The sequence below is a fragment of the Oncorhynchus clarkii genome, chromosome 20 (genome assembly GCF_045791955.1).
Source record: "Oncorhynchus clarkii lewisi isolate Uvic-CL-2024 chromosome 20, UVic_Ocla_1.0, whole genome shotgun sequence".
Taxonomy (NCBI): domain Eukaryota; kingdom Metazoa; phylum Chordata; class Actinopteri; order Salmoniformes; family Salmonidae; genus Oncorhynchus; species Oncorhynchus clarkii.
Genome location: NC_092166.1, coordinates 66,151,974 through 66,162,587, shown reverse-complemented (window position 1 = coordinate 66,162,587; position 10,614 = coordinate 66,151,974). Strand labels below are relative to the sequence as shown.

At 42.1% G+C, this 10,614-nt stretch overlaps 1 protein-coding gene across 3 annotated transcripts; it reads left to right on the top strand.

Moving 5' to 3' along the window:
• Positions 1-276: 276 nt before the first annotated feature.
• LOC139376771 (dicarbonyl/L-xylulose reductase) lies at positions 277-9,991 on the top strand. Of its 3 annotated transcripts, XM_071119687.1 has the most exons (9): positions 277-452; positions 673-735; positions 1,000-1,097; positions 4,065-4,222; positions 4,855-4,897; positions 5,017-5,116; positions 5,259-5,323; positions 7,909-8,026; positions 9,554-9,991. In XM_071119687.1, the coding sequence occupies exons 2-9, from the start codon at positions 684-686 to the stop codon at positions 9,655-9,657; spliced, it is 738 nt and encodes a 245-aa protein (XP_070975788.1). In that variant the 5' UTR covers positions 277-452; positions 673-683; the 3' UTR covers positions 9,658-9,991. The 3 variants fall into 3 exon arrangements, with proteins under 3 accessions (XP_070975788.1, XP_070975787.1, XP_070975789.1); XM_071119686.1 differs by lacking the exon at positions 277-452 and having other exon boundaries at positions 483-735; XM_071119688.1 differs by lacking the exon at positions 277-452 and having other exon boundaries at positions 488-735; positions 4,065-4,157; positions 4,835-4,897.
• The last annotated feature ends 623 nt before the right edge of the window (positions 9,992-10,614 follow it).

Sequence of the window (10,614 nt, the reverse complement as noted above, 5' to 3'; positions counted from 1 at the left end):
TATTGACTTTGGCCTGAACAGTATGGTTTACTGAGATTATATTTTATAAAATGAAAGTATCTCTCTAAATACACATGAAAACACACATATATTGAAATGGATTGTAAATATCAATCTACAGTGAATTTGATGTTGGTTGTTGAATACTCTGTTCTGATGCAAGACTGAATATTAAGTTGCCTATATACCCGTTGCTTCTAGGGGTCAACTAGGAACAGTAACTTTTTTATCCATTAACTTTTTGCGCAACTTCGAGGTGCACTCTTCATACACCACATCCGTTTCCGCTAAAATTCATGAGAATAAAAATTTGCTTTATGGTTTTAATTTAAGGTTAGACATACATTTAGCAGTGTGGTTAAGGTTATGTTTAAAATCACGTTTTAAGAAAATACATTGTAGAAATAGGCGGGGTTTATGACTTTGCGGCTGTCGTAACCAGTGACAACTGGGTAAGAAAATTACTTTATAGAGCTCAATATATCTTGCACTGTTCATATAACGAATATTTATTTCAACGCGACATTTTTCAATATTTGAAAGTGAGGAGGGCATGTAGTATCGATTTCGCCCTTATCGCATGCGGATGATCTATTTTGTTGCATTGTATCTCTCACCCTTTGCTCTCCATATTGTGCAACATTTACTTGTCCCATAACTTCGCAGCGAAAGTCTGAAGAGCCATGGAAATCTCTTTCGCAGGCAAGCGGGCCATAGTCACGGGGGCAGGAAAAGGTAAGAAAACTACCACCATATTTAAAGATAGTGTCGACGTCTGGTTTGCTGCGAAAACACAACCAAATGCACTTACAACAAGTAAATCAACAAGTAGTTTTGAGCTCAAACTAAGCAACATCCAATGTGTCCTGAAAGAACCACTGTCATGATTGTGGGTGACCGAATAACCCAAACATTGTCGAAATGTATGTGTCAGGTTGGCCGTCACACTGAGATCTCCAGTGAATAATGGTCATTGTGTTTATGGATATTTTCACACAGGCATCGGCCGGGCCACGGCGCTTGCTCTGGCGCGCTGCGGGGCAGAGGTCGTGGCAGTCACACGTACGCGGGCTGACCTGGACAGCCTTCTGCTGGAGGTAACACCCATATACACACACAATGCCCCTACAACAGTGGGGTGTCGGTACCGTTTAAGATTGGGGAAGACGTCTTTAAAAAAACAAACATTTATGAGCATGGCCTTATTTCTATTACAGCATATTGGATGACTGTCATTCATATTTAAATCACCCAGCTCAATGTAACATCGATAGGTTTAGTCTAATATGTGATACTCAATTTTCCCTATACCCATCATGAAGTTTCGACAATCTAGCCTACGAATTATAGTTTATAATGTAGGTGCACATGTCAAAAGACCAATTGGAGCAACCAAGGTAACAGACAGTGAGTGACATGCCCAGGAACGCCTTGCACACACTTGTCTGCATCTAGCAGACCTTGACTTGGAAGAGTTCCAGTGTTGGATAGCCTTAGCTTAGTGTTGGATAACCTTTTCAGTTAAAGAAATAACAAAAATAATAATAAGAGCCAGTTAGCTAACATAAATAGCATTCCTCTCTGTTTGAGTAAGCTAAATTAGCTAGCTGCATTAGTGAGCTAAGTAAGTTATATTGAAAAGAAATCTAACAAAATATAGCTAGCTCTCTCGCTCTCTCTCTCTCTCTACAGCTTGTCCTTAATTTTTGAAGAAATGAATTTGTTCAACTATTGTCTTTCTCTCTCTTTGAGTCAACTAGTCACTACATTTTATGCACTGCAGTGCTAGCTAGCTGTAGCGTATGCTTTCTGTACTAAGATTCATCCTCTAATCCTTTTGATTGGATGGACAACATGTCAGTTCATGCTGCAAGAGCTCTGATAGGTTGGAGGATGTCCTCCGGAAGTCGTCATAATTATGTGTACAGTCGTGGCCAAAAGTTTTGAGAATGACACAAATATTAATTTCCACAAAGTTTGCTGCTTCAGTGTCTTAAGATATTTTTGTCAGATGTTACTATGGAATACTGAAGTATAATTACAAGCATTTCATAAGTGTCAAAGGCTTTTATTGACAATTATATAAAGTTGATGCAAAGAGTCAATATTTGCAGTGTTGACCCTTTTTTTTCAAGACCTCTGCAATCCGCCCTGGCATGCTGTCAATTAACTTCTGAGCCACATCCTGACTGATGACAGCCCATTCTTGCATAATCAATGCTTGGAGTTTGTCAGAATTTGTGGGTTTTTGTTTGTCCACCCGCCTCTTGAGGATTGACCACAAGTTCTCAATGGCATTAAGGTCTGGGGAGTTTCCTGGCCATGGACCCAAAATATCAATGTTTTGTTCCCCGGGCCACTTAGTTATCACTTTTGCCTTATGGCAAGTTGCTCCATCATGCTGGAGAAGGCATTGTTCATTACCAAACTGTTCCTGGATGGTTGGGAGAAGTTGCTCTTGGAGGATGTGTTGGTACCATTCTTTATTCATGGCTGTGTTCCTAGGCAAAATTGTGCGTGAGCCCACTCCCTTGGCTGAGAAGCAACACCACACATGAATGGTCTCAGGATGCTTTACTGTTGGCATGACACAGGACTGATGGTAGCACTCACCTTGTCTTCTCCGGACAAGCTTTTATCCGGATGCCCCAAACCATTGGAAAGGTGATTCATCAGAGAAAATGACTTTACTCCAGTCCTCAGCAGTCCAATCCCTGTATCTTTTGCAGAATATCAGCCCGTCCTTGATGTTTTTCCTGGAGAGAAGTGGCTTCTTTGCTGCCCTTCTTGACACCAGGCCATCCTCCAAAAGTCTTTGCCTCACTGTGCGTGCAGATGCACTCACACCTGTCTGCTGCCATTCCTGAGCAAGCTCTGTACTGGTGGTGCCACGATCCTGCAGCTGAATCAACTTTAGGAGACGGTCCTGGCACTTGCTGGACTTTCTTGGGCGCCCTGAAGCCTTCTTCACAACAATTGAACCGCTCTCCTTGAAGTTCTTGACGATCCGATAAATGTTTGATTTAGGTGCAATCTCACTGGCAGCAATATCCTTGCCTGTGAAGCCCTTTTTGTGCAAAGCAATGATGACGGCACGTGTTTCCTTGCAGGTAACCATGGTTGACAGAGGAAAAACAATGAATCCAAGCACCACCCTTTTTTTTAAGCTTCCAGTCTGTTAGTCAAACTCAATCAGCGTGATCTCCAGCCTTGTCCTCGTCAACACTCACACCTGTGTTAACGAGAGAATCACTGACATGATGTCAGCTGGTCCTTTTGTGGCAGGGCTGAAATGCAGTGGAAATGTTTTTTGGGGATTCAGTTCATTTGCATGGCAAAGAGGGATTTTGCAATTAATTGCAATTCATCTGATTACTCTTCATAACATTCTGGAGTATATGCAAATTGCCATCATACAAACTGGAGGCAGCAGACTTGGTGAAAATTAATATGTGTGTCATTCTCAACTTTTGGCCATGACAGTAAGTCTATAGAAGGTGAGAACCATGAGCCTCCTAGGTTTTGTATTTAAGTCAATGTACGCAGAGGAGGATGGAAAATAGCTGTCCTCCAGCTACACCATGGTGCTGTTGAGGCTACTGTAGACCTGTAGAACGTCATTGCAAAACAGTGTCTTTTAATTAGTTATTTGGTGACGTGAATATATTTAGTATAGTTTTATCCCCCCAAAAAATCTCACTATTTTTCAGAAATTCACTGAGTAGGATGGTCCTCCCCATCCTCCTCTGAGCAGCCTCCACTGCGTTATGACCCTCGTATCCCTACGACCCCGCCCAGACCCCCCTCCACTGCTCAGGGTCCGGACCCCCCCCCATTGCATGCTCTATTGTCCCCTTATAGGACCTCTCCTCTCCACTAGCCCTATACGCATATCATTAGAGGCTAGCTAGTTTTCCCTGCTGCTCTTTTCACCTCCATGTCCCATTGTTTCGGCTCCGTGACGAGAGATGATGGGAGATTCTTTGTGGTGATTCGTTGGGGTGATTCTCTCTGCTGTCTTTTCTCTCTGTGTGATTGGTTCTGGTGCTGGTTGTTCCCTGCAGTGTCCGTCCATCAAGCCGGTGTGTGTGAACCTCGGTGACTGGGGGGCCACAGAGGAGGCGCTACGGGAGGCCGGCGGTAATGTCGATCTGCTGGTGAATAACGCAGCCTATGCCACGCTGCAGCCTTTCCTAGAGGTCACCCCCGACCAGTTTGACATGTAAAGATGCTCTCATCGCTGTCCTTTAAATCAGAAATTCTCAACATTTTGTTTAAACAATTTAATGTCAGAATTTTTGTAAATTCAATTAGTATTTCGGCAATTTTGTATCGCAATGCGAATATTGGGTCGCAACTGAGACAACCTGGTCCAATTTGGGTCCCGAGGCAAAACCAGTTGAGAACCACTGCTCTAAATCATGTTGTGATTGTAATTCATATTCATAGAAGTGAAACACAAGTCACTCAAGACTCAGTAGAAGGACTTTGTATTAGACCTACACTACCGTTCAAAAGTTTGAGGTCACTTAGAAATGTCCTTGTTTTTGAAAGAAAACACTTTCGTCCATTAAAATAACATCAAATTGATCAGAAATACAGTGTAGATGTTGTAAATGACTATTGTAGCTGGGAACGGCAATTTTTTTAATGGAATATCCACATATGTGTACATATTACACCTGTTTATTTAAACATGGTTGAAAAATAGCTTTCCAGATAGGATGGTTTAAATGAACAAGGTTTAAACTGTGTGTGCTAGTTACACAACATAAATATTCCAAACATAGAAGGCTATCTGGACATTAATAGGAATATCTCATAAATCCCATAGATTTTTTTTCCTATTCCCAGATCCTTTAACATCAACGTGAAGGCTGTCCTCCATGTCTCTCAGGTAAGAAAAGGCTGTCAGAAATTGAATTGGCTCCCTGTAACATAGTTATACGTTATAGGTAACTTAACAGTTTCTCCATACTCACTGTGCATTCTCTGTCTCTGTGTGTGTGTGGGTAGATCGTGGCTCGGGGTATGAAGGCCAGAGGAACAGGAGGCTCCATAGTGAACATCTCCAGCCAGGCGTCTCAGTGTGCCCTCCAAGACCACACCGTCTACTGTAAGTCACTGACCGGGACCAGACAGAGCAGCACATACATCCCATCAAAACATATCTCAGCTATAGCTCGATTATATCAATTAACTCACTACATCTTGATGTAGTTGATATTTGAATGCATACTGCCGGTCTGTGTGTGCAGGTGCCACTAAAGGTGCTCTGGACATGCTGACTAAGGTTATGGCCCTGGAGCTTGGACCCTATCAGGTAACTACAGGAGGACTGACCCAATAGCAGAGAGCACACATCAAGACACACATGGTTCTTCTGATGTCAGACCAGTACATTTAAATCTCTGTCTGCAACAGTTGTATTGTGGTGGCATCATGTTATGTGTATTCTTGTCACCGGCAGAGACTGCAGAGTTTGTCAAGATCAAAAGAAACATGAAAGGAGCAAAGCCCAGATAAAAAGCTAGAGGAATACCTGCCTCAGTCTTCTTAATACCTAACCCTGGGATAGTTTTATTTTTCATCAAGACAATTACAAATGTTTTTATGCCATAGACACCAGAATGGCTTTCCAATAGGTGTTGACTGTTCCCGAATTGTCCAGTCTCCATCCTGACTTAAATCTGTTTGAAAATCAGAGGCAAAGTTTGAATATTGCTGCCCATCAATGACTCCAACCAAATTTACTGAGCTTGAGCAATTTATACAAAAACGATGGATATATGTTGCCCTAATAGCAGTGGCGGCCCAGTGTGGCCATGGCCTCCCCTGAAATCTGATTGGCCTACCCCAAGAAATTCTAAGATCTGATCGGTCGTCTCTGAATATATTAATAATTTTGACCAAGACGCGCACCAACAGTAAGACTCATCAATCTCACCGGAGAAAGCATCCGAGCGAGCGAAACATCGCCCCTGAAGCTAGGACAGCAGAGTCTCTCCCCATCTTCCAAAAACATCTGAAGCCCTATCTCTTCAAAGAGTATCCCCTTTTCGTGAACTGACACTCGCACTTGACTTTTCCCCACTACTAGCACTTACTTTGCTGATAGATACTTTGAGGAAAAATGTACTTACTAGGACTGAGATACACTGAGTGTACCAAACATTAGGAACACCTTCCTAATATTGAGTTGCACTCCCTTTAGCCTTCAGAAAAAGGTGTTGAAAGTGTTCCACAGGGATGATGGACTCCAATGTTTCCCACAGTTGTGTTAAGTTGGCTGGATGTGTTTTGGATAGTGGACCATTCATGATACACATGGGAAATTGTTGAGCATGATAACGAAGCAGCGTTGCAGTTCTAAGATTTAAAAATCCTTCTTTAACCCGTCTCCTCCCCTTCATCTACACTGATTGAAGTGGATTTAACAAGTGACAATAATAAGGGATCATAGCTTTCACCTGGATTTACCTGATCAGTTTATGTCAAGAGAAGGAGTTCCTAATGCTTTGTACACTCAGCTAGGTGGGACAACAACATACACTATCTTAAGATGAATACACTAACTGTAAGTCGCTCTGGATAAGAGCGTCTGCTAAATGACTAAAATGTAAATGGAAAAATATATGTGGAGCCCATGTATATGATCCTGTCTGGCTAAAAAGAGCATGACATGTCATATTATTTTGGCCAGACTGCATCAGATACATGGGCTACAGATACTAAGACAGAGGGGTGCTGTTTGCCTTGCTCGGATGCGTTCTCTGGTGAAATGTATTCAGCCTCTTGCTAATTGAAGGAAAATTATGAAACACGAATGAGAAATATATATTTTTAAGTTTCTTTTTTTATTGTTAAAATATTTGGGGAAGTATAGCTTCCTTTTGCATCCATGAATACACAACCCTTTGTAAGCTGAATGTTATTAGACATATGGTGCTTGTAAAAGATGTCCCTTTCCATTCAAATGGTGCACAGTGCACTGCTCAGATGCTGGACTTATTTTGGAGTAGACGAACATGCGTAGATAACCTACGTTTTGAAGTGATTTGTTTGACAATCAGATAAAAACATCATGACAGGTTGTGTTCACGACACAGTAAAAGGTAATACATTTTTACAGTTAAATGACATCTTTACTATAACGACCTCTCCCCCCGAATATCAGGATATAATTCGCACTCTGGATGGTACTTTCAAGTAAATTTACTGCTGAATGCTAATACCCTTATTTAAAACCCTGACTTTTAATCAATGTTAGTGTTTGTATTCATGTACCAAACCTAAGCTTAAGCATTTAATGCATTGAACCTTCATAATTATATATAACAATTACACCTTGCATCAATAAAGGTTCAAAGTGTTATGTCCCCCCTAAACTGGGTCTGTTCCCCACCTTGGCCACCCCATTCAAAATGTTCTGGACACGCCACTGCCTAAGAGTTTGCGAAGTTGGTGGAAGCACCTATGGCAGCCATTACAGCTGTGAAACATTTTGAATAAGATTCTACCATTAAATCTGAGGTGTGAAGACACGCAATCAAGACCTCTTCATATAAAATAATTCAAAAATGTTCTATCTTTGGAAATCTGGAGTAGTTTGTTTACATCGGTAGAAAAAAATATAAAATGTAATATTTGTTTCAATTTTAAGGCAGAAAAATGTGAAGACTGCAAGGGGTGTGTAGACCTTCACTTGGCACTGTATTGATTTTATGTATTGATTATCTACAGGGACTAGGGTTTAGTGCCTTGCTCAAGGGCACAAGGACAGAGTTTTCACCTAGTCAGCTTGGGGATTTGAACCCACAACCTTTTGGTTACTGGCCCAACACTCTTAACTGCTAGCCTTATTGACTAATAAGTATTGATTGTTGGGGTGTACTTATTTCTTGCTAGATCCGTGTGAACAGTGTGAACCCCACAGTCGTGATGACTAAGATGGGGAGACTGGCATGGAGTGACCCTGGCAAGGCCAAGACCATGACCTCACGCATCCCTCTGGGACGATTCGCAGGTCACATACATGTTGTTTTGTTACTAATAAGTTATTTATACAGTGCATTCGGGAAAGTATTCAGACCCCTTGACTTTTTCCACATTTTGTTACATTACAGCCTTATTCTGAAATGGATTACATTGTTTTTTCTCTCATGAATCTACATACAATACCCCATAATGACAAAGCAAAAACAGGTTTTTAGAAATGAGGGAAAAAAAACTGAAACACCTTATTTACATAAGTATTCAGACCCTTTGCTATGAGACTCGAAATTGAGCTCCGATGCATCCTGTTTCCATTGATCATCCTTGAGATGTTTCTACAACTTGATTGGAGTCTACCTGTGGTAAATTTGATTGATTGGACATGATTTGGAAAGGCACAAACCTGTCTATACCAAAAACCAAGCCATGCGGTTGAAGGAATTGTCCGTAGAGCTCCGAGACAGGATTGTGATAAGGCACAGATCTGTGGAAGGGTACCAAAAAATGTCTGCAGCATTGAAGGTCCCCAAGAACACAGTGGTCTCCATCATTCTTAAATGGAAGAAGTTTGGAACCACCAACACTCTTCCTAGAGCTGGCCGCCCGGTCAAACTGAGCAATTGGGGAGAAGAGCCTTGGTCAGGGAGGTGACCAAGAACCTGATTGTCACTCTGACAGAGCTCCAGAGTTCCTCTGTGCGATGGTTGTCCTTCTGGAAGATTCTCCCATCTCTGCAGCACTCCACCATTCAGGCCTTGGTAGAGTGGTCAGACGGAAGCCACTCTTCAGTGGCAGGGACTGGGAGACTAGTCAGGATCGAGGGAAAGATGAACGGAACAAAGTTTAGAGAGCTCCTTGATGAAAACCTGCTCCAGAGTGTTAAGGACCACAGACTGGGGTGAACGTTCACCTTTCAACAGGACAACAATCCTAAGCACCAGCCAAGAAAATGCAGGAATGGCTTCGGAACAAGTTAATGTCCTTGAGTGGCCCAGCCAGAGCCCAGACTTGAACCCAAACAAACATCTCTGGAGAGACGTGACAATAGCTGTACAGCAATCCTCCCCATCCAACCTGACAAAGCTTGAGAGGATCTGCAGAGAAAAATGGGAGAAACTCCCCAAATGTGTGACAAGATTTGAGGCTGTAATTGCTGCCAAAGGTGCTTCAACGAAGTACTGAGTAAAGGGTCTGAATACTTATGTAAATGCGATATTTCCGTTTAAGCATTTTTGCCCTCCAAAAATAGTAATCTGGTTTTACTTTGTCATTATGGGGTATTGTGTGTAGATTGACGAGGGGGAAAAAACAATTTAATCCATTTTAGAAGAAGGCTGTAACGTAACAAAATGCTGAAGAAGTCAAGGGATCTGAGTACTTTCCACGATGCACTCTACACTGTATATTATATGTTCTTGTTTTTATTAACACAGCTAACCATGAACATCTGATGACACACAGACTGCCCAACCACACTCTTTATCATGTGGTGTGTTACTTTATGGTTGTGTGTGTGTATTATTATTGTGTGTGTGTGTGTGTGTGTTCCTCTCTGCAGAGGTGGAGGATGTGGTGAACTCTATCCTGTTCCTGCTCAGCGATAAGAGTTCTATGACCAACGGTGTCACCCTGCCTGTGGACGGGGGCTTCCTGGCCTGCTAACCTCTCACCTTCTCATTCTGCCTTCTGATTGGCTGGCGTAGTCATTTTCCATGGTGTCCACTAGTACCCATTTAATTCCTCTTCAAGCACTGATTATATTCGGACTTGATTTTGTTTTATGTTACTGATTACATGTCACCCAGAACAATAGAATGAGTCTTTATGAGCTGCCCTGTTTGTTGTAACCGTAAGCAATTGTTTATTTTTTGCATATTGTGGTTGCAGATTGTGGGTGTGTGTTAGCTTATAGAGAGAACTGCTGGATGAAACTAGTGTAATATACAGTCGTGACCAAATGTTTTTGAGAATGACACAAATATAAATTTTCACCAAGTCTGCTGCCTCCAGTTTGTATGATTGCAATTTGCATATACTGTCAGAATGTTATGAAGAGTGATCAGATGAATTGCAATTAATTGCAAAATCCCTCTTTGCCATGCAAATGAACGGAATTTCCACTGCATTTCAGCCCTGCCACAAAAGGACCAGCTGACATCATGTCAGTGATTCTCTCGTTAACACAGGTGTGAGTGTTGACGAGAACAAGGCTGGAGATCACTTTGTCATGCTGATTGAGTTCGAATAACAGACTGGAAGCTTCAAAAGGAGGGTGGTGCTTGGAATCATTGTTTGATCTCTGTCAACCATGGTTACCTGCAAAGAAACACGTGCCGTCATCATTGCTTTGCACAAAAAGGGCTTCACAGGCAAGGATATTGCTGCCAGTGAGATTGCACCTAAATCAAACGTTTATCGGATCAAGAACTTCAAGGAGAGCGGTTCAAATGTTGTGAAGATAGCTTCAGGGTACCCAAGAAAGTCCAGCAAGCGCCAGGACCGTCTCCTAAAGTTGATTCAGCTGTGGGATTAGGGCACCACGAGGACAGAGCTTGCTCAGGAATGGCAGCAGGCAGGTGTGAGTGCATCTGCACGCACAGTGAGGCGAAGAATTTTGAA